Source organism: Pan paniscus, chromosome 12 (assembly GCF_029289425.2).
Source record: "Pan paniscus chromosome 12, NHGRI_mPanPan1-v2.0_pri, whole genome shotgun sequence".
Classification (NCBI taxonomy): Eukaryota; Metazoa; Chordata; class Mammalia; order Primates; family Hominidae; genus Pan; species Pan paniscus.
In genome coordinates, this window is record NC_073261.2 from 62,885,933 (window position 1) to 62,911,107 (window position 25,175).

General features: G+C 35.9%; 1 protein-coding gene across 12 annotated transcripts in view; it reads left to right on the plus strand.

Moving 5' to 3' along the window:
• Positions 1 to 25,175, plus strand: part of WDPCP (WD repeat containing planar cell polarity effector) — a 730,102-nt gene that overhangs the window by 325,455 nt on the left and 379,472 nt on the right. For 7 of the 12 annotated variants that reach the window (XM_055107901.1, XM_003830886.6, XM_034953245.3 and 4 more), the window contains 3 exons: positions 18,280 to 18,364; positions 23,739 to 23,786; positions 24,647 to 24,691. In XM_055107901.1, the coding sequence (XP_054963876.1) occupies positions 18,280 to 18,364; positions 23,739 to 23,786; positions 24,647 to 24,691 (178 nt within the window). Of the gene's footprint in view, positions 1 to 18,279; positions 18,365 to 23,738; positions 23,787 to 24,646; positions 24,692 to 25,175 lie in introns of those variants that run through there. The other 5 variants (XM_063594911.1, XM_063594910.1, XM_063594914.1 and 2 more) reach the window with 3 other exon arrangements.

Sequence of the window (25,175 nt, forward strand, 5' to 3'; positions counted from 1 at the left end):
TTCTTGAAGAGGTCCTTCACATTCCTTGTAAGTTGTATTCCCAGGTATTTTATTCTCTTTGTAGCAGTTGTGAATGGGGGTTTGCTCATGATTTGGCTGTTTGTCTATTACTGTTGCATAGGAATGCTTGTGACTTTTGCACATTGATTTTGTATCCTGAGACTTTGCTGAAGTTGCTTATCAGCTTAAGGAGATTTTGGGCTGAGATGATGGGGTTTTATTTATTTATTTATTTTTTGAGACGGTGTCTTGCTCTGTCATCCAGGCTGGAGTGCAGTGGCTTGATCTCAGCTCACTGTAACCTCCACCGCTCAGGTTCACGCCATTCTCCTACCTCAGCCTCCCAAGTAGCTGGGACTACAGGCGCCCGCCACCACTCCTGGTGAATTTTTTTTGGTATTTTTTAGTAGAGACAGGGTTTGCCATGTTGGCCAGGCTGGTCTTGAGTACCTGACCTTGTGATCTGCCTGCTTTGGGCTCCCAACCTGTTGGGATTACAGGCGTGAGCCACCATGCCAAGCCAGATGATGGGGTTTTCTAAATATACAATCATGTCATCTGCAAACAGAGATAATTTGATTTCCTCTCTTCCTATTTGAATACGCTTTATTTCTTTCTTTTTCCTGATAGCCCTGGCCAGAACTTCCAATACTGTGTTGAATAGGAGTGGTGAGAGAGGGCATCCTTGTCTTGTGCCGGTTTTCAAAGGGAATGCATCCAGCTTTTGCCCATTCAGTATGATACTGGTTGTGGATTTGTCATAAATAGCTCTTGTTATTTTGAGATGTGTTTCACCAATACCTAGTTTATTAAGTGTTCTTAGCGTGGAGGAGTGTTGAATTTTATCAAAGGCCTTTTCTGCATCTATTGAGATAATTACGTGGTTTTTGTCATTGGTTTTGTTTATGTGATGAATTATGCTTATTGATTTGTGTATGTTGAACCAGGCTTGCATCCCAGGGAGGAAGCCGACTTGATCGTGGTGGATAATCTTTTTAATGTGCTGCTGGATTCGGTTTGCCATTATTTGTATAAGGATTTTTGCATTGATGTTCATCAGAGATATTGGCCTGAAATTTTCTTTTTTTGTTGTGTCTCTGCCAGGTTTTGGTATGAGGATGATGCTGGCCTCATAAAATGAGAGGGAGGAGTTGCTTTTTTTTCTGTTGTTTGGAATAGTTTCAGAAGGAATGGTACCAGCTCCTCTTTGTACCTCTGGTAGAATTCGGCTGTGAATCCATCTGGTCCTTGGCTTTTTTTGGTTGGTAGGCTATATATTACTGCCTTAATTTCAGAACTTTTTTTTGGTCTGTTCAGGGATTCAACTTCTTCCTGGTTTAGTCTTGGGAGGGTATATGTGTCTAGGAATTTATCCCTTTCTTCTAGATTTTCTAGTTTATTTGTGTAGAGGTGTTTATAATATTCTCTAATGGTAGTTTGTATTTCTGTGGGATCAGTAGTGATCTTCCCTTTATCTTTTTTTATTGTGTCTATTTGATTCTTCTCTCTTTTCTCCTTTATTATTCTGGCTAGTGGTCTATCTATTTTGTTACTGCTTTCAAAAAAACCAGCTCCTGGATTCACTGATTTTTTGGAAGGGTTTTTTGTGTCTCTATCTCCTTCAATTCTGCTCTGATCTTAGTTATTTCTTGTCTTCTGTTAGCTTTTGAATTTGTTTGCTCTTCTCTAATTATTTTAATTGTGATGTTAGGGTGTCAGTTTTCGATCTTTCCTGCTTTCTCCTGTGGGCATGTAGTGCTATAAATTTTCCTCTAAACACTGGTTTAGCTGTGTCCCAGAGATTCTTGTTCTGGGACCAGAACAAGAAAAAGAATCTTTGTTCTTACTGGTTTCAAAGAACTTATTTATTTCTGCCTTAATTTTGTTATTTACCCAGTAGACATTCAGGAGCAGGTTGTTCAGTTTCCATGTAGTTGTGTGGTTTTGAGTGAGTTTCTTAATCCTGAGTTCTAATTTGATTGCATTGTGGTCTGAGAAACTGTTTGTTTTGATTTCCATTCTTTTGCATTTGCTGAGGAGTGTTTTACTTCCAATTATGTGGTTAATTTTAGAATAAGGGCTATGTGGTGCTGAGAAGAATGTGTATTCTGTTGACTTGGGGTGGAGAGTTCTGTAGATGTCTATTAGGTCCGCTTGGTCCAGAGGTGAGTTCAAGTCCTGTATATCCTTGTTAATTTTCTGTCTTGTTGATGTGCCTAATATTGACAGTGGGATGTTAAAGTCTCCCACTATAATTGTGTGGGAGTCTAAGTCTCTTTGTAGGTCTCTAAGAACTTGATTTATGAATCTGAGTGCTCCTGTACTGGTTGCATATATATTTAGGATAGTTAGCTCTTCTTGAATTCAACCCTTTACCATTATGTAATGCCCTTCTTTGTCTTTTTTGATCTTTGTTGGTTTAAAGTCTGTTTTGTCAGAGACTAGGATTGCAACCCCTGCTTTTTTTGCTTTCCATTTGCTTGGTAAATATTCCTGCATCCCTTTATTTTGAGCCTATGTGTGTCTTTGCATGTGAGATGGGTCTCCTGAACACAGCACACCGATGGGTCCTGTCTCTATTCAGTTTGCCAGTCTGTGCCCTTTAATTGGAGCATTTGGCCAGTTTACAGTTAAGGGTAATATTGTTATGTGTGTATTTGATCCTGTATTTATGATGTTAGCTGGTTATTTTGCCCATTAGTTGATGCAGTTTCTTGATAGTGTCAATGGTCTCTAGATTTTGCTTTGTTTTTGCAGTGGCTGGTACTGGTTTTTCCTTTCCATATTTAGTGCTTCCTTCAGGAGCTCTTGTAAGGTGGGCCTGGTGGTGACAAAATCCCTCAGCATTTGCTTGTCTATAAAGGATTTTATTTCTCCTTCACTTATGAAGCTTAGTTTGGTTGCATATGAAATTCTGGGTTGAAAATTCTTTTCTTTAAGATAGTTGATTATTAGCCCCCAATCTCTTCTGGCTTGTAGGATTTCTGCAGAGAGATCCGCTGTTAGCCTGATAGGCTTTCCTTTGTGGGTAACCCAACCTTTCTGTTTGGCTTCCCTTAACGTTTTTTCCCTCATTTCAACCTTGGTGAATCTGACGATCATTTGTCTTGGGGTTGCTCTTCTTGAGGAGCATCTTTGTGGTGTTCTCTGTATTTCTTGAATTTGAATGTTGGCCTGTCTTGATAGGTTAGGGAAATTCTCCTGGATAATACCCTGAAGAGTGTTTTCCAACTTGCTCCCATTCTCCCCATCACTTTCAGGTACACCAATCAAATGTAGGCTTGGTCTTTTCACATAGTCCCATATTTCTTGCAGGCTTTGTTCATTCCTTTTCATTCTTTTTTCTCTAATCTTGTCTTCACACTTTATTTCATTAAGTTGATCTTCAATCTCTGATATCCTTTCTTCCACTTGACCAATTCGGCTATTTATACTTGTGTATGCTTCATGAAGTTCTCGTGCTGTGTTTTTCAGCTCCATCAGGTCATTTATGTTCTTCTCTAAACTGGTTATTCTAGTTAGCAATTCCTCTAACCTTTTTTCAAGGTTTTTAGCTTCCTTGCATTGTGTTAGAACATGCCCCTTTAGCTCGGTGGAGTTTGTTAGTACCCACCTTCTGAAACCTATTTCTGTCAGTTTGTCAGACTAATTCTCCATCCAGTTTTGTTCCCTTCCTGGATTCTATATCATCCACCTTCTTGGGTTTATTTCATCCTTTGGTGTGACACATCCTCCAGTAACTTCCTTAAAAATAATACATGATTGTTAATTTTTGAGACTTTGGTCCTCTGAATGTTTTTTTTCTAACCTCACACTCAAGTGACAATTTGGCTAGATATAGAATTATAGGTAGGAAATAATTTTCTTTCAGAAATTGAAAGCACAACTCCTTTGTCTTCTAACAGCTCCCAGTGTTGCGATTGAGAAAGTCTGTTGCCCTGATCCTTTTTATGTGACCTATTTTTTTTTCCTTCTCTGCAAACTTTTAGTATATTTTATTTATCTCCAGTATTTTGAGATTTCACAATAATATGCACAGGGATTGTATGTTTTGTAATTCATTGTATTGGGTACTTAGTGATTTCTTTCAACAGAGAAAATCATGTACTTCAGTTCTGGGGAATTTTTTTGCATTATTTCTTCATAATTTCTTTCCTTCCATTGTCTCTGTTTTTTGTCTTAGTCTGATGTCTGACTAAGAATCACTGTGACTGATCACCCAAACTCCTTCTCTCTCTCTCTTTCTCTGTACGTTTCTTTTTTTCTTCTGGGAGACTTCTTCAAAAGTATCTTTCAAGTCTTCTTTTGTTTGTTTTTGTTTTGGCTCTCATATTTTTATTTCCAGGAGTTCCTTTTCTCCCTGTTTTCAGCATAGCCTTCTCACTCTCAGCAATGTTTTACTTCTAAAGATGCTCTGATATAACCTCTCATGAGTCCATTTTCAATTTTCTTCTGTGGTAGGGAGAGATCATTGGCCAACTGTGTTGGCAGGGAAGAGCACCTAGAATTCTAAGTATTATATCCACAGACTTTCAAACAGTTCTCTTGTTTTCAGTTCTAAGCAAAGCCATTTCTTCAGAAGTACTTGGTGCTTCCAGTTTCTGAGCTTTTCTAGGGTTCCAGTACGTGTGCTTTTTGACTTCATCCACCCCGCCATTGGTACTTGCTTTCTGCTTTCTCAGATCTATTGTCAGTTATCTCTTGCCCATCTGCTTTTTACCCTCCAAAATTTTTATGACATCTGTTTTGTGGTTATCTTGCCACTAGTTCCTTTGCCTTTTTTTTTCTCCTTTATCATTTTTGTGAGAGTTTGGGAGGGAGTGCAAATAACTACATGTGCTCAATCCCCCATCTTTTCTTGGATGGTCCTCTGTGTAGGACTTTGTATATGTTGCCAAGTTATTTGGAGCCGGTCTTGCTGCCAAAGGAAATCAAGCATTGGCATATACCATGTTTCCTTGCTTCTAATCTACCATTGGTTGTAAGGTACTGTTCATTTAGGTGCAAGTTTGATGAAAAAAAGCAACACTATATTAAATGTACACCTTGATTATAAGATACATAAAATTTCAGAAACTATCAAATGTGAATTACAGTGACTTTAGAATTAGTAAATTTATGTGGATCACATGCTTGATATTCATTTTCTTTAAAGAAGTTTCAGGTTCTGAAAATGAATATATGATTTCTATTTTTATTGCGATAGAGATTTTGTTAAATGCTAGAAATTATAACTCTCTTCTTTGTACTAAATTCCTGGACATGGTTTTATTTTATTTGCCATACTCTGACATAATTGTATTCATTATTTTTCTCCTCCATCCCAAGCTCCCCACTAAGTTTTGATATCCTCAAGAACAAGTTCTTTGGTTTGTTAACTTCATATTGTGAATGCCTAGCATGGTGCCACTCAGTGGTTGCACTTAGTAGATGCTTTGTAAATGTAGGTTGAATCATACTAAAAATAATTAGAAGATAAAATGATATCCAGTGAAACTCCTTTTTTTCAGGTAGGTATTTTTGAGATCAGACTCATTATTTTAAGGATATTGAATGTTCATGAAAGAGAAGCACATTTATTGAACAGTTATTTGCCACAAATTTTCAAATATGTTTTTCCATTTACTCTTCTATGTCTTAATATAGAATTAAAAAAGCATAAGAAACATTTTTTATTAATCTGTAACTTGTTTGGGCTTTAGGGCAAAACATGGTCATAATCTAGAATCTTCCTTATTTTATTCTACTGATTTTTAAATATCAGGTAATAATTTCCTACTATATTAGGGAATTAACATTTTAAGCTGTGATGATATATGCCTGTGTTAAATATAGTACGGCGAAATTGATCCCTTCTCAGGGGACCTTGGTGGTTTATTCACAGGCTTTCATTTCAATAAGAAAAGGCTGTTCTTTCCTAAGTTATCTACTTTGGTTCTCTATTCAACCATTGAAACAAAATACTAAAAATTTTATGTAAGTACGAACACTGTGACAAACCGTTAGTAAAGTTGAAAGCAAACAATCAGGGAAGAAAGAGTATGAAGGAAGATCCAATTACAATATTAAAGAATTCACTGCAGAATTCTTATAAATTGTGACTATTTAGGGCTTGTTTACATTTCATTAAGAACTTGTTATAAAGACTAAGGGGCTGAGAACTTAATGGGTGCCACTACCAAATAAGGGTAGTCAAAATAGAAATAAAGCTTCTGTGATGTAACACAATAACTTAACAGGAAGACCTTAATTTATTGACCAATCAGCCATAAATATTAATAATTCATATTGGAGCTTACTTTTATATCATCTGTGAAGTTTGCTAAGCAATAGTGGGAAGATTCTTTAGGGCATAAGAAATATCAAATTTAATCTGATATTTAGATACATCAATTTACTTATAAACTATTGATATACTAATTTAAAACACTCTTTAGTCATTCAGTTAACTTTCTCCAAGAGCTTTCTAAGCAAAGTAAATTAAAGTAAAAGTTGGTCAGAAGATAGTTTCCATCAATATCCCTTTCCATGGATTAATTATACAAGTCTAAACTGACATTTGTCTCAGGGGTCAAAAGGCTCCATTTAGCACAGCATTTAGGCAGAGGGAGAGAGAGTTGAAAGAGATAATTTGTGGACAGATAATTTGTGGACAGAAATTTTAGTCCTAATTGTTCCTCTAATGAGATGATTGAATTTGTGCAAATTACTTTACCCTCATAGATTTCAGTTTCCATATTTATAAATTAAGGGGTTTAGGGTCTCTCAGAGTTGATTTATGGGAGAGGAGGTACATGGACTCTGGAGAAACTGCTATTTCCTGCCCAGAAAAATATTTTTAAGAATACGTGAATAAAATACATCACACGCACACACACACACACACACACACACACACACACACAATTTAGTACGTAATTTCAGAAGGCTCTTGTGAGGATTAAATGAAATAATGAATATAAAGTGCATTTAGTAGGTATTTTAAAATGTTACCCACGTTTCTATTCCCCATGTTAGGAGGGTTCTTTAGCTTCTAAGTTTTTCTAGAAGCCATAGAAAAAAGGTTTTCAGGTCTCTTTTGGAAAAGAAATATTTAAAAGTATACAACTATCAAGTTGCATGAGATATTTCACTTTTTATAAGAAGCCATTTCTTTCAGCAGTTACTAGAGTTTGTTTTTCAGAGGAGTGGGTAGCAATCTGTCATCAAAGTGTTGACAAGTGAAATCTGACAAGGTGGAGGTGGTATAGCTGCGGGCCACTCCAAAATTTTCCACTATCTTTTCTATTTGTAGATAAAGGATTTCTGTTTTTTTTTTTTTTTTTCATTTGAGCTCACTTCATAGCAGTCTTTGATTTCTAACCTTTTCAAAACAATAACCCTGAATTGACAAATTATTTTGGTATTTAAGCATTGGTTTAGATAAGAGCATTTCAGTGTTCTCTTGCCTTTATTTTAGCTATTTAGGAGTTATTCCTGAAATTCAGTTTATTTTCTCTTCAAAGTTACGTTTTTTCAATTTATTCAAGTGTGGCATAAAATTATATTTATAGAGTTTTAATCTAGAATTAATTATCATTGTTACATTGCTAACATTTCTGTTTTCCTTGTCCTTTTATTGTTGTGGTTGAGGTACATCCTAAAAAGAATGAAGTTCATATTTTTGAAGATCAGAAAAGTAGGTATCTGTGTTGAGTGGAGGTGGTGAGAGGTGATGATGATGATGATGATTATTTGCTTATGCAGGCATACCTCCCCCCAGTGCCTGATATAAACTATTGCAATTATTTTTTGAGGTCATGGAAAAAATGCACTTCAACTAGATACAAGTCTCTTTGGGATAATGGAAAATTGTGTGCAGCAAAATATTTAAAATGAGCATTAGCAAACAAGATGTTTGTATTAATAGGAACCTAGAAAATGACTATGCAAAGGTCAGCACCGATCTTTAAATATTAGTGAAATTTAATTTGTTGCATGTAATGAGTAGAAAGAAGAGGAAGCAGACCACAATGAAGAAGCCATTGATAAATTGTCTAAATGTCAAAACTGCTTATAATACGGAAAATGTTAAATTGACAAGATCTATTTAACTAAGTGAATTAAACCATTTGAACAATGCCCTAGAGAAAAATTTTCCAAATTTAACTAAAACAAAAGATTTTAAAAGATTTTTGCCACAATTCTTTGATGAAAGTGAAAGGATTCCTACTTTTCTTTCGAGGCATAGAATTTGTTCTAACCTCTTTTAGTAAGAACGGTGCACAGATTATCTTGGAACATAGAAATCTGTCACCTTTTGCTTCATGTTGAAATAGCATCATCTGACCAGTGGTTAGCAGCTGTGAAGAACCACAGTCTGGCTGGGGTCTAAATCTCTTTGGCACTTTGCACAGCACTAGCTTAATTGAGTTTAAAGAGCTTTTTATGTTATGCCCAGTTTTTTTTTTTTTAAATCAGATTCTACATTCTCTTATTTTCTTCATATATGTTAGTGAAAAAAATTTTAAATGACTAAACATGCACAAACTTCATAACAAAGGATTAATATTATTCATACACACATAGGGATAAAGAACTTAATAGAAAGATGAGCAAAATATAGGAACAGGTAATTTATAGAGGGAACAAATTGTTTTAAAAATCCATGAAAAGATGTTTGGTTTCATTAATGAATGGAAAAATGAAACTTAAAATTACAAGATAAATTTTCACCTACCAGGTTGGCAACAACTTAAAACTTGGATAATGCTGCATGCTGTTGAGGATATAGGAAAAAGTACAGTCATGTTTTGGGTGGAAATGTAAATTTACCAATCATTTTGGAGGCTAATTTGGCAATATCTATCAAAATGTAAAGTGTGTATGTATATTTTCATGGTTATATTATTTGTAAGGTAAAAATTAGAAACAGATGGTTATTTATTAAGAGAATGGATAAGTCAATTATGGTCACTATTCAATTGAACATATTGTGGCTATTAAAACATCAGGTAGATCTATCTGTTTATGCTAACAGAGTATCCATGATGTGGTGTTCAGTGAACAAAGCAAGTTGTATATATAGTAAAATTTTATCTTTATAAAAACACAAAATGAACAAGTCAGTATGGGTGTGCACGTGTTGTAAGTACATTTAGAAAGTCTGGAAGGCCACATGCCACACTGTGCAATGGCTTCCTTCAGAGTGAGGAGGGCAGCTTGGAGGAGAACACATTAATTTTTACATCAAATACTTATGTATGTTTGCATTTTTTAAAAAACAATAAGTATGTGTTGCTATTGTAATTTTAAAACCTGAGAAGAAACAAAAGACCAGTCAGGCACGGTGGCTCACACCTGGAATCCCAGCACTTTGGGAAGCTGAGGCCAGTGGATTACCTGAGGTCAGGAGTTCGAGACCAGCCTGGCCAACGTGGTGAAATGCTGTCTCTATTAAAAATACAAAATTAACCTTATGTGGTGGCTCACGCCTGTAATCCCAGATACTTGGGAGACTGAGGCAGGAGAATTGCTTGAATCCGGGAGGTGGAAGTTGCAGTGAGCTGAGATCGCGCCGCTGCACTCCCGCCTGGCTGACAAGAGTGAAACTCCATCTCCAAAAAAGAAAGAAACAAACAAAGGACCAGACAGAGGCCTAATGCATTTAAAAGTTTTTTGTTTTTTTGAAACTTGGTCTTGCTCTGTCATCTAGGCTGGAGTGCAGTGGCAGGACCATAGCTCATTGCACTCTCCAACTCCTGGTCTTGAGCCATCCTCCTCTGTCAGCCTCCTGAGTAGCTAGGAGAACAGGCAGGTGCCACCACACTTGCCTAAGTTTTATTTATTTTTTGTAGAGACAGGGTCTGACTATGTTGCCCAGGCTGATCTTGAACTCCTGACTTAGAGCAATCCTTCTACCTCGGCCTCCTAAAGTCCTTGGATTATAGATGTAAGCCTCTGCACCTGGCTTTCTCTCTTCATTTTTTGCACACTTTTAGGTTCTAAAGCTTGTTTTAAAAATAGGGACTTAGATAGTATTTTGAACATAATGCTTTGTGCTTTTGCATTTTGCTTCTATTTAGTTGCTTAGTGTTATTTGTTAAATCTGAAATTTTATAATTAAAAATACTACCTTTGGTATTTATTGAATACTTGCAGTGGGTGCTCATTTTCAAATAAATATGTCCTGAATACTTACATTTAATATTTAGGTTGAAAAAGTGTCCTAGGCTTCTGAACTGATTTAGAACTTTATATGCCATGAGATGACAGTTGTAAAATAGATCTAGATACACATTCAATAATAAATTTAATGTTAACATTAGAAGCTAAATGTCACTAAGGGAGCTAGAACATTTATTTGATAACTGCTATTTGCCTAAACTTAAAGGATAACATTTTTAGTATTATAGACAATTAGTTATGTAATACTCGCTAATAATGCTCAGCACTTTTAATCTTCAAAGCATTATACACACTAGTTAATCCTTACAACACCGTTACAAATGTAGGTCAATATCATTATCCCTGTTTTTGCAGGTGGGGAAATTGAGGCAGAAGTTAAATGATTTGGAGTAAGTTTGTCATAGCAGGATTAGAATGAAGGCATTTTTGGCTTACAGCCCAGCATTCAGAACAGTAGAACCAAACCTTTAGCAGACTTAACCTCTATGTACTTGATAAAACATTACTTCTCATTAAATCATATTGAGGTCATCTCTGCATTAAAATTCAGAACCAACAAGTTTGATCACTGTACAACCACTTTACACACACACACACACACACACACACACACCATTTTCTCTTTCAAGGCTTTCTTGACACTATATTATCTTAGTCTGTCTTTTAAATTAACTCTTTATTGGAGAATTACCAGACTATCTATCTTTGACTTTATTTTTCTTCTGTGATCTTACTCAATGGCTTTACTCTCTATTTAGAAAATTCCAAAGTAGTTTTTATGTAGTCCAGGCCTCTCTTCTGTATTTCTAGCTACCAGCTAGACATATCTACCCAGAGCATTTCCTTGTACCTTTATCTCCCACTGAGTCTAAAATTCAACTTATTAACAAAACTTGCTCTTCTTCTAGACTAACCTGTTTCTATGTGTGTTTCAATCCAAGTCCTGCCCTTGAAACTAGGATCAACTAGGTGGGAACAAGTCTGGGTAAGGGGTTCCTGGGAACTTGGTGTGGCCAAGAAGAACAGTATTCATGGGTCCTTTGACAGGATGAAGAAGTTGAATCACAGTTTAAGAAGAAGAGCCAGAGTTACAAACTGAGGGGCAAGGCAGAAGTAAAACAGGAGACCACGTAGCCAGGTTAGTAGCTAGGAACATTGATGTGTGTGGGTTCAGTAGTTGAGGCAGTCATTGTGAACAGATGGAATGCACTGGTACCCATTTACTGGGCACATGATGATGCAGGCATGCCTGTTCAGTGACGGCATGGTCAAGGCAAGGGTCACTATATGAGCAGTAACCAGATCCCCATCCATTCATGGTCACTCCAGATTCTTCTCTCTTACTCCCTTACACTGTCTCTTACAAATCATCAGTGCCCATATGCTGTCGATTCTTTCTTTAAAAGATCACTTACAACCCTTTCTTTTGTTATATTCCAGCTGCCACCACCCCAATTCAGGTCCTTGTTACTGAATATTAGTGTTATCTGTTCCTTTAATACCTTTCTAACAGGTCACTCGTATCAAACTTTCCTTCACTCCTCCAATATTTTACCCACCAGTTAATCTTGCAACAATAATTCTGATCTATTAATTATTCTTTTTAAAAATACCTTCCCAGATCAGAAACTTCATTGTTCCTAATTAGCTACCTAGCAAATACAAAGTCCTAATTCCTGAGCTTGGCAAAGACTACCTTATTATGGCTCTGATTTATCTCTTCTACCTGTGCATCAAACCAGATTGCTTATTATTCCTCAAATAAGCCTTGCATCTTTCTAATTTATTCTTTTGGGTATTGTTCCCTCCTTTTTATCTATTTCCCTCTAGCAAAATCTGACAATCCTCAAATGCCCTTTGAACCCCCCTAGCCCTTTGTGTATGTTACCATATTAGCACTTACTACACACTTCGTATTGTTTTTGTGATTATTTTATCTGCTACCCTGATTATATGGTGTTTGATAGTAGAGGCCCATTCTATAAAACTTTGTATCTGTGACTCAGTAAACATATACATAAAGTGCTCAAATTGTGATATTTAATTGGTATTTAGATCTCATAAGGCCCTGTGAGGTACAAATGAGCCATTGTTTCTAGTACTCCATTCTTTGGGTACAATAGGTTAGTCCAAGCTTGAGGTCTCCTTATTTACCTTAGGTTCTTTGCAGTCTTCTGCTAATATACCTCCATGTTAAATGTCTTATGGATGCCATGCTATCATTTATCCTTATTATAACTACAGCAATGTCTTCTATTTCTTAATTCTTTCTTTGCTATCATGTTTCACATTTGGGTTTTCTTTGCCCTCAAGCTTCCTGTCCTTCCCATGGCTGCCAAAATAGCTGACTTAAGAAACCGGGGAACTGCATAGCATACTTTACCCGGGCAGAGTACAGGTATTTTGCAGATTTATTCAGTGGCAAGTAATCTCTACTTCTAAAACATTTATTTTTCAAAAGGAGATTATCAACAGTATAGTAGTGAAACTATTTCTATTTTGCATGTTACTTTCTCAAAATTTAGTCTATACGGTAAAATTATTCTTAAGACAAATAAATATTAATTTACTCTAGTGTAACCCAAATTGGAGTGAAGGTATTAAAAATTGAAATTTTTTAAGGATGTAAGTATAAAGTGAAAAGGGGCTTTCTAGAATTCTTACATCTCTGTCCTCAAAATTTGGGCAATCATAGATTGTCCCCTGTATAAAAAAGAGCAGTCATTCTAAATGTATGTGAAGCTCAATTTAAATCATGCTGTTTATTGTCTCATGTAGGAAGCTTGGATTCAAAACGGCCTTCTGAGACTGTCATCAATGCCTTATGTAATTAAAGAGGAAATTGTAAAAGTTAGAAAGGTGTTTAAAAATAAATGAAGTTACATTATGGGTGATTTTTTGTTTGGGTTTTTCATTCTACTATTTTCATTTGGATAATTCTTTTTCTGATTCAATATTTAATAGTTGGACAACTTGCTATATATTATATTCTTTCATTCTTTCATTAATTTCTCCCAGTACAGCTACTTTTATTACAGTTCTATGCCATGTGCATTGGGTTTTATTGCTCAGGGAAATGTACAAGGGCACCGAGTGGGGCAGCATTGCTCAGCTTACTTTGGTAGATGCCCCCTGACTATTTCACTACCTTTTTAATCCCTGCCTGCACCCCCTTCTGAAAATGCAGAATCCAGCATTCTTCTGACATTCTTTTCTTCCCTCCTTCAAAACAACTATTTATGCACGAATACAATATTTGAATAATACAAGCTCAGTCTTGACTACTTCCTCCAGGCGGATTTTTCAAACCAGGAAATTACCAGCATTCTTTTTAACTGGTGGCACACTTGAGTAAGATTCAAGATGTTTAGAGCTCTTTAAAAAACTTGTGTCTTTCAAAAAACCTGCATGACATATAATGCTTGAAGACTAAAAAGGATGTTGATTTGGTCCTCTCCCACCTTGCCCATCTAGTTATTATTAAAGATTTTTACAAACTTGTTTTATTTACTCCATTAATTTTCTTTAGTTTTACCTGGTTTTCTTGGCAGATAGTTGAAGTTAAGGAAAAAAGAAGGATGAATAACCCACATTTGACTATCTTCCCCCCGCTCCCCTGTTAATGCATGACCACTTGCAAAGCCCCCTCCTTAATCACACAGATCTTGGGGAATCCACAAGAGTTGTGACATTTTGTTCACAAACCAGTCCAGTTATCTACTAATAGACATTGGCCATTTTCTTCTCATTGATGTACCCAATACTTGCTAATTATTGCTGCTGTTTCTTCAGATGATACAGGGCACTCCTTGACCACCCATGTCTGCTTTTGCTGGATACAGATTCTGCTTTGTCTGTATACCACCACATTCACCATTCCTGCTTACTTTCTGCTGCACACCACTTCCTGCAGCCACTTCTCCATTCTTTTTATTTTTTTTTTTTTTGAGATGGAGTCTCACTCTGTCACCTAGGCTGGAGTGCAGTGGCGTGATCTTGACTCACTGCAACCTTCGCCTCCTGGGTTCCAGAGATTCTCCTGCCTCAGCCTCCCAAGTAGCTGGGATTACAGGTGCATGCCACCATGCCCAGCTAATGTTTGTATTTTTAGTAGAGATGGGGTTTTGCCATGAAGGCCAGGCTGGTCTCGAACTCTTGGTCTCAAGTGATCCGCCTGCCTCAGCCTCCCAAAGTGCTGGGATTACAGGTGTGAGCCACTGCGCCTGGCCTGCTTCCCCATCCTTTTATGATAGATTCCCTGTGGGGCCACAAAAGGGTCATTTTTAAAGTAGGAGAAGAATGTCTCTCTCCTTCTTTTGTCCTGTGCTTTTTAATGGGAAACTAGAGCAGTGTTGTTTGTACATCAGAGCATTTTGAGAAATACCTTGTACATTTTTCTCAGTCCTCCCACCACCATTGGTCCTAGATATGGATCGTTTGGTGCTGAGCTGGAAGACAAGTCCAGGTCATAGACTCTATACTGTACTATGCTCAGGATTTCTCATGTTCAAATGTAGAGAATTAATGGTTTGACTCTTGGCTTTGAAGCTCTTCACAGATCTCATTTTGCTTATTCTCCTTGAAACACTGTAATTTTTGATTAATTTAGGACTTTCAAACTTAGTGAAGATAGGGGGAGTGGACCTATCAGTTTTTCAAGTAAAAGGTGTTTTTCTGCCTCGTAGAAATAGTCAGTGTAGACTATAGTGGAAACTACACTACACTCTCCAGTTCTGTTATCAGGAGGAAGTTTTGACAAATTATTACTAAATTGACTTAAACTGAAATACAGAATTTCAAGTGTTGTCTTCTTTTGATATGTAAGTAAAGGTGCAGTCTTTTGGTTTCATCTATAAAATTTTATCTGTATTTAATTTACATGATAAGACATTTTTATATAGCAACAAACAACTAAACTTCAGCCTTGTCTTATGCAGATTGTCATAAATTAGTATTACTGGTATCTGAATAAAAACTAAATTGAGTAATATGATTTTTATTTTTCTAGTATAGTCTAGAAGTTGGTGACTTTTGATGCTCAGTGTCAGAGGAAGTATACACCTGTTTTACCATCTCTTTTCTTTCTTACTTGCAATGGAATATTAACCCATTTGCATGTCCTAATTCAAATACCTTCTCTTGTGTAGTAACTTCTCCACATCTGGATGTTTTTCCTTCATAAACCTCCTGTTGTGCTTAGTACTTACTTATTTCATACTGTGAGATTACCATATAAGGTCAGAGATCATATTTATTATTTTATTTTTTTCCATACAAGTTTGCATAGTGATGGATATACTGAGTAATAGCAAGCAGCAACTGCAGTGTTAAGGTAATTGAGTAAGTGTACCTTGAAAGCAGTCCTGATGTAGGTACTTTATTATACCCATTTTATAGCTGGGGACTCTTAGAAATAGAGAAGTTAGGTAATTAGTCCAAGTTAGCTACTAAGCTGAGAAATTAGAATAAGAAAAGAGGCAGGCAGATTCTAGAATGCACACATTAAGCTAAATAGATGCAAAATAAATATTTAATTCACTAACTGGTATTTTAAAACAAACATTCCAGTCCTCACATTTCCATATGAAAAGGCTGCAGTTTACTTATTCTAATACAGTAAGTATTTTAGTTAAGAAAAAAACTTAACTGTAAGATGACAATTCTAAAATAAGCCTCATAAAACTAACTGAAAGCAATTCCAAAGAACACTGCATTGGAAACATTTTGAGTAATAGTAGGCTTACTAGAGTCACTTCCAAAGTGATAACGCTGAAAGATAATACTCAGTTGAACTGAAAAATTAGTAACTAGTTTAATATCCCTTTTTCTCTACTGCTTGCTGATAATGAACTGCATTCTTTCTCTTAGTAATGCATTCCACTAGCTTTCCAACTCCATACCTGTATACAATGGCAGCCAGCATCTAGGCACAGCAGGGCAGATCTGGGGATTGAGGGGTTCCTTATTTCATCTCTTAGCTTTAAAGGCATTTAATGCACGGAAGAAAGTAAATTCAGATCAACCCAAAATTTGCTATTGTAGCCTGTTTCCTCCTTACCCTTTCCTACTTCACCTATCACTATCCACTGTGCACTTTAATCTGCTGTCATACTTGGGTCATGCCATCTTTTTTTTTTTTTTTTTTTTAAGACGGAGTCTCGCTCTGTCGCCCAGGCTGGAGTGCAGTGGCGCGATCTCGGCTCACTGCAAGCTCCGCCTCCCGCGTTCACGCCATTCTCCTGCCTCAGCCTCCCGAGTAGGTGGGACTACAGGCGCCCGCCACCACGCCCGGCTAATTTTTTGTATTTTTAGTAGAGACGGGGTTTCACCGTGTTAGCCAGGATGGTCTCTATCTCCTGACCTTGTGATCCGCCCGCCTCGGCCTCCCAAAGTACTGGGATTACAGGCATGAGCCACCGCGCCCGGCCGGGTCATGCCATCTTTTTACTCAAACATCTGTATATACTCCCTCCCACAACTCTGCCTACCCCAATACGGTAGAGTACTGTGGTTGCAAACAGACTCCGGAGCTAGTCTGTGTAGATCCAAAGCCTGCCTCCACCACCTGCTAGCTATGTGACCACTCTGTGCCTAAGTTTCCTCATTACAGGAATGCTGATGGTATTACCTCAAAGAGTAGCTATGAGGATTAAGAGAGTTAATACATGTAAAATGTTTGGAACAAGTAAGTGTTATCTGTTGTTATCACCATCATTTTCTTCCTCATCTTTTTCTCCATCATCATCATCATCATTGTCGTCGTCGTCGTCATCATCATCATCATCATCATCATCTGGTGAAATCTTATCCTTCTTTGAGGACCCACTAACATTTCACAACTTCTCTGAGCTTTCTCACAGCCCAGCTGTTCAGGCAGGATTGGGCCCCTCTTGTGTGCTGCCACATTTTTCACTCTGCCATTTCAGTCCGTAGCATACTATATCTCATTAGTTCAACATGCATCTGTTTCTTGATTGTAAGTGCATTGAGGTCAAATAAATGTAAGGATGAAGGGCGGGCCGAGGAAGTTTGTACTATGTCTGAAATTATTTTAGATTATCACCCATATGGATACTATGGGAAATATTTTTAGTCACTCCTAATGTTAAAGAAGCTGAAGGATTTTTCCTCCATTAAAATATGTCTTAAAATATTTTTCAAACTCTGTCATTCGGAAGTTTACTGGAAAGAACATTTCTTTCATGATTCTATAAATAAAATGTCCATAGTTTAAATTATTGTATATATTTCTAATATGTAGTATAACATAAATACAGTATAGTACTATATGTATTTCCAAGCAAACATTTGAAAATTATATAAATTCCTTTCAAACTTTTGTAAAATGTTGACCTTTTTTCTAATGCAGGCTAGCCTTCTCCCAATCAGTCTAAATCGATGAGGTAGTACTTGATTAAAAAAAAAAAAGTATTCATAGTGTCCATCCCTAGCCCCTGCTAGGGGGAAGACAGGATGTATATTATTACCATTTTGTTTTTTCAAAAAAAAAACCCCATAGAATAAAATATCTGGATCCATCATGACATGCAGATTAACATACTAAGTTGAATGCTAATGTGGTTTCAGAGTTTACTTTTAAGTAATTATGTTTCTTATAATAGTAACTATATACCATTTACCTTGCAAATTCCACTTTAGTTAGCCTGTTTGTATGTAGGATATTGTAAATATTTGCTTTATATACCAAAAATGCACCACAAAATGTGCTCGTACTTAATAACTACCAACAGATGTTTCCTTTCCTTAAAATAAAACTTAAAAAAATGCTTAAATACTAAATAATTCTAAATATACTCAGAGCCTTAACCAAACATATGCTATTGAAAACCCAAATACTATATATATTCTTCTTACCACATTTCTCAATGTGATGACATACTAAATCCAGGAAAAGAAGTGTATTTTTCCTCTTTCTAGAGTTTATTTCTGGATGGTTAACCAAGGATACACTAGAGCATGTTTATTCTAATGGGCCATATTTCAAATAACAGTTGTGGCGAATGATTCTTTTTACTATTTCTAAGGTATCTTGGTTTTATTGGCAATAGAAGATAATTAATTGGCACCTCTTTTTAATTATTTTTTAAACAGGACAGAGATTCCTTCTGCCATCAGATGTCTTTCTGCTTGACTGAACTGCACCTGTGGTCTTTGAAGAATACCTTACACATTGCGGGTAAATGAGCTCTGGATTAATTTCAATATTTTTCAAATATGTTACACCATTATAAATAAGTACTAGCAAAGGTTAGAGCCTGAATTCTCCAGCTGGAGTTGCATTCTTTCTTTATTCTTAATGAAAAATTGGTTAATGGAAAATAATTCCTTTTAATTACTCTTACTAACTTAATATTTACAGCTTGAGTTAGGTTTTCACTTTTGAAAATTAATCTTATTGGCTTAATATTTGTTCTCTCTTAAGATACACACGAGCCTAGGAGGTTGACGCTGCAGTGAGCCAAGATCGTGTCACTATGCTCTAGCCCAGGTGACAGAGCGAGACCCTGCCTCTAAAATAATAAATAAATAATAAAATTTATTGAATGGTAAAAAAAAAGATACATATTCAATTTTTTTTCTGGGATTCTTCATAATAAGATTTATATTCATAAATATGTACAGGATAGCTAATGGTAAAGGCATTTCTATTTGATATTAAAATAACATTTCAAACATATAGGTAAGATGTACGATTATTTTCATGTTCTTTGTTTTTCACAATTTTGGGGGGGAGAATAATATGTGTGTTTTAACAATGCTTATTAACATACGATACAGTGTACTTTATAAGAAATATCTTTAAAAAATCTTTAATTATACGAAGTAACACTTGTATTTAGGAGAAGAATATTATTTATATCTTTTAAGCATCATTACTAAGAAAATGATTTACCTTACAAAGTATTGTTTCTTCATATCAAATATAGAATTAAGGATGACTGTGATATTTTCATCAAGTTTATCTGCTTTAAAATGTATAAAGATTGAAATTTCAGTTAAAGTAGATTTAACATTTGTTTGCTCCCTCCTAAAACTCTTCTAAGATGCCAATAAAGGAATAAAAATAAAGAAGGTATAAACCCTTTCGACAGAGGGGACAACTGAAATTGGACAAATTTTGGAAGATGGGAGGGAAAGAGGAATTAGCAGAGATGAAAAACCTGAATATAAATTGCCTGCAGAGGAGAGTTCCAATGACAGCCAATTTATGACTCAAAATTCTGGAAAGATACAGAAATTTGAGGAGCCAGATATTGTAGAAGATGGTATGTGTCATCAGAGTGACAGTAAAGGGACATGAAAGTTTGCAGAAAAAGTTGGGAGATACCTTTCATGCTGTGGAAATATTTAATTAAGGAGGCTCTAAAGTTGGGAACACCAGGGGCAGTAGAAGAAGACCTGCTGAACTGAAAACAGGCATGAAATGGAAGGAAGCCTACGTACTGATGGGTGAGGTCTTCTTAATCCCACTTGGTTCTGAGAATGTCATACCTATTTGTACACTTTCCAAGAAAGAAGGAACTTGAGATATTCCTCTCTGGAATGACTGCAAGACCCGAGAAAGAAGACCTAGTATATAGACGTTTGAGGGAGTCCTTTGGTGAAATACCCCAGTCCTTGGCTGATCAGTGAAGCCCACCAGTTGGCAAGCTCTATGTGTGTACACAGGGCTTCCAATCAGTTTTTTAGTGCCTCACTTGTAAATACAAACAGAGAACTAAGGATCACTAGATATTTGAGGAATATCTTCAACAGGAAAGAAAACAAAATGAATAGGTGAATGGGTCTCTGAAGAAACAGAGATAATGTAGGAAGGGGGGAAAAAAGTACAACAGAGACCTAAGGAAAAATACTAAATCCATGAAGCAAGAAACAAAAACAGAAGCTTCAGAAAACATTTGAAGTTATACAGGTCTCTTGGAAATTAAAAATATGTTGCAGAAAAAATTCAAAATTCAAAAGTGTAAAAGAAATCTCAGAAAATAGAAAAAAGAAATCCCAAAGTGAACTGATTTTACTGCTGGTCACAATTTTTAATTGAAATGTTTTCTTCTTTAATCATAATTGCCCATTTTTCATATTATTCCCTTATTCTCATGTAACTAGGTTTTATGCTTCTTTGAGATGGTCAACCTTTTAATCGCTTGACATTCTCCTAGTCCATTGGGTTTTCTTCACTTATCTTCCTACCCAGCTTGGACCCCATGGTTGGAAGTCTGAGCTATTCCATCTTGATCCCCTTTTACCCCTTGTCCTCTGTTCATGCCGAGCAAATTCCTTCCCTGTCCCTCCATGTGTCCTCAAGTTTTCTGTCCCTGTTCCTTCTATTCAGAGTCAGTGAATGGTTTTTAGAGAAGAATCACACAGTGGTGCACAGTAGCCCCATGAGAATAGTCTTCAACCCCAACTGCATTTTTGCAGGGCCTACCCATTCTCTCTATTGGGACATTCTTCTATTTAACCTTTTATGAATCCTACTTCTTTAGGGCTCGGCTTTATTAAGTCACTTAGAGAAGCCTTTCCTGCTATCTAGACTAAATTAGTAACCCTGTTAATGTGCTCTCATTATGCTTGATGTTTATTTTTTAAATGTTTGAAATAATCACAAACTTATAGAAAAATTGTCAGTACAGAGAATTTTTTTTCTTGAACCGTTTGAGAGTTGTAGCCTGATGCTTTATCACCTCCAAATACATTCATGTATATGTCCTACAAAAAGGATTTTGTCCTGCATTACTGTATAGCCATTGAAATCAGGAAATTAACAATGATGTACTTCAGTCTAAATGGACCAGTTCACCAATTGTCCCATCATTGTTCTTTTTTTAGGAAAAGGATTTTTGTTCACAGTAACACATTGCATTGTTGTTTCTTTAGTGTCCTTCATTCTGGGTTATTCTTCATCCTCCTCCTTTTTTTTTTTTTTTTTTTACATTTTCGTGACCTTAATATTTTTGAAGATATTAGGTGAGTTATTGTGTAGGATGATTGTAAATTTGGTTATATTTGAAATTTCCTCACAATTAGATTCAGGTTATGCATTTCAATGCATCCTATCAGGTGGTGCATAATTTCAATTTGTCCCTTTCCTGATGATATTCATGATTACCTGATAAGATAGTGTCTGCTCGGCTTCTCCACTGCAAAGTTACCTTCTTCTTTGTGATTAGTAAGTATTTCATAGGGAAGTACCTTGAAATTATGTAAATATCCTGTTCCTCATCATGCTTTAAATATATTATTATATATGATCAATTTATTTTATCTGTGTGGACTCAAGTTTTCCACTTTATGGAGTTGTTATAGTCATATCATTATTTTATTTTATTTCATTATGTATTTTGATGTTTAAATTGTCCCTGATGTGGCCAGAGGGACCCTCTTCAAGCTGGCTTCTGTGTCTTTTTAACATGTCCCTGTCAAAATCTGAGCACTTTAATTCTTTCTGGTACAACAAATGTTCCAGACTCATGTTGTAATTTCCTTTCCCTAGCCTAGGAATCAGTCACTTCTCTAAGGAGCTTTGTTCCTTTTAGAGGGTAAGGGTTCTAGAAGCCAAGTTCTGCTTTAGGTGCACTCATTATTGGAGTATTGCTGCTGCCAGGCCCTCTCAGTGGACAGAGCTTGCAGAATGTATGTATCTATGTATACACACATATTTACATCCATATTTATTTCTGTATCTATCTCTCTATATTGAAACCATGAGTTTACATTGGTACATCTCATTCCTATCTACCACCATAGGGTTCATTCTAATTTTCTCCCTTTCCATATTTGTATTTTTCTTCTCAGACAATGGGAAACCTGGAGCTCCCCTATTTTTTATTTATGGACTTATCAGTCACCCTGTTTGCAGTCAATCCCCTATCTCTGTGGCTACTCCCTCCCTGTATAGATACCCTTCTCACCCCATGTGGGATTTGATATACCATGTTGGGTTGCCCCCATATGTAAATGTCCTCCTTACCTTGTTTAGCCTCTAATACCCCACACCAGGCTGTTGCTTCATGTGAGTATTCTTACCCTGCTGGAGTTCTAACACACCATGTCAGGCTGACTCTCTGAATGGACACCTTCCCCATCGAGCTCTGGTACCCACTGTAGGGCAGGTTTTCTTAACTGGATGCTCTTCTTATTCTGCTTGTGTTTTGACAGTTTCCACTCTGGGCCAGATGCAGTAGGTCAGACTTGTGCACATAATTCAGGATTCTTTATGATCTTGATAGTTCTATTCTAGAGTTATGATATATATTTGGATGTATGGAATGATGAGTATAATTATAGGGTGGAATATTTTAATGGAGATATTGTCTGCATATGTAGTGCCTGTGGTTCTTAGATTTTTTAAAAAAGCCTTTTTATTGAAGTATAATATATGTACTGAAAAGTGTAAAGATCATAAGATTATGTTGTGAACCATCAGAATATGAAAACACCCATAAAATCACCATCCAGGACAACAAATAAAATATCAGTATCCAAGAAGTCCTACTCATGATTTTTCGCAATAAATCCTTATTAGATATATTCAGTCTAACCAGTAGACATAAACTGCATTCTTTAAAATTGTATGCCTCTACTAATGGCATGATGAATAAAATAGAGCTTTAACAAGTACACGCAATTGACTATTTTGAAAGACTATATTTGAAAAGTTAATTATAGCAGTAATACTTTTTTTTGAAGTTTTATCATTCAGTTTGAGAAAGTCTGGAGCAGTCAGTCACTAGGGGGCAGCCTGTACTGCTTCCACCTCTTTAGAAACAGTTGTATACTCTTTATCCTTATGTTAGTAACTGAGAATTATTTTGCATTGAAGAAAACAAATGTTCCTTCAATGAAAGAAATATTTTATTATTCATAGATATGAAGAAAATGGACAAAATTATTTTGTTCTCTTATATTTAAACTGGAATAATTCCTTGGTTAAATGAATCTTGACATCTGGGAAGCCCAGCTTTGCTTCTTAGGTAGCCCCAGCAAAGTGTCCGAATTTAGGTTTAGAAGGGGTTTTCCCTGTCTAAACAAGTTTCAGATAATAATGTATCCAAACGTTCCTCTAATCTTCCCTTTCTCGTCTGTGGATTTCTCCCAAATGCCATAGAATAGGAACTAGACTCTTGAGCTAAATTGGAGAAAAGAAAACCACAGCTCAGAATCCAACAGGGCATTTTCTTCCATCCACTGATTTCATCTGGCATTGCTTAGTGGCAGTTCCTTTTGGTAGAACCCTGTGAAAAATATCAGAGGATGTGTGAAAGAGAAAACTTGGTGTTTCTTGATTTCAGTTCTTTACTAATCTTTTTCTCATGCCATTCTAGTTTTGTGTAAATCTTTTCTCATTAGATTGATAAACTTTCCAGTTTCTGCATATCCCTAGAATAGATGAACTCATCTCCAGATGCTTTTGAGCCATTTTATTTCTAGTAACATAAGGAGACTGTTTCTGCTTTTCTCCCTATCCTTCCCCTAATATAGTATGGCTTGGCTTCTTATTCTCTGTGACTTTAAAATCATAATTTAATGTTATTTCTTCCTTTCTATAGATAGAGACATTGGGATCTACCAGTATTATGACAAGAAAGATCCACCAGGTAAAGTACCTATTCTGTGCAATTAATTTTTATTAACTAAATATTCTAAACCATGAAATACTGACCATTAAAAGCTCTCTTCTCATGAGCTTTAGATAAATTCTAGAATTTTAAGAAAAGTCCCTTCAGTTCTTTAGAAAAATGCTGAGGTTGATATCTATCTGTTCTATATAAAATAAAGTAGTATCGAGAAAATGCTGTAGAAAGACATGAAAATTTTCATTTTACTGCTGATCAGGCTGATTATAGGGCAGTCTATTCACATTTATTTATCAGTGTCCCAGTAGAGGGCATTGTTAATGCATGGGTCCTACTGATGCTGGCCTCCTGGATCCTCACCTGATATCTGAAATAGGCATTTCTGAGTGAATGATCAATTTTCTTTATCTGATTAATCCTGCTAATCCCAGAAGTTTTATGATGGGCCAAAAGGTCTTTCTAGCTAGAGTTACTTCCTGTTTTGGTCTCCGTTGAAGTGGGCTTGTGTGAGCAGCCTGTGTGCTTAGCTTAGTGGTTAATAGGCTGACTTCATGGTTCTGATGACAGACTGAAGCAGCTTCTGTTCTGGGCTCTGTTGCAGTTCTCTTTCCTATCTGATCAGATTGGAAGCTCAGGATATTGGTCCACCTGTTGTGCCCTTTCACTGCAAATTTAGGAAATATCTCTATGAAATGAAAACATCCAAATTATGGCATTTTTTTCAACTGTCCTTTTAGAACCTAAGCATAATTTATTAATCTCAATAATGCATGTAATGTTAATAATACCTTATACATGTACATATTAAAATACAAGGCATTATAATAAAAATAAATTCTACTTTTGTTTTTTTCTTTCTATCCCTTCTGCCACAATATCAGCGACAGAGCATGGTAACTTAGAAAAGAAGCAGAAGCTGGCAGAGTGTAAGCTTACTTTATATTTTTTGGAATTATTATAAAACTGGAAAGTTCAGTATTATAAAATATTCATCTGGAACAAAGAGGAAACATTATTCCCTCCAAATTTTTAAAATTCCTATTACTTAGGAATATAAACATATAAGTAACAATTGTATTTGTCAGGCCTTTCTAATTTAGATCCTGGAAATCTCTATTCAATTTTGATAAAATGTTTGTTTATATAAACATAAAATTTCATAATGAACTATATATTAGTATATTTAGGATAATTATACCAAGCTTAAATTCTGATAGTAACATTTAATTATTCATACTTTGCCTAAATTGTTAACATGTCTTACCCATTTTTAAGAAAATAGTATTTGTAATATCAGTATTAGCATTTTATTCACTCTAGTCTTTTCTGATCTCCAGTATATAAGTATGTTGTATATATTATGGCGACAATGTAATACGGTTTTAATGACATAGAATTAAACATACATTA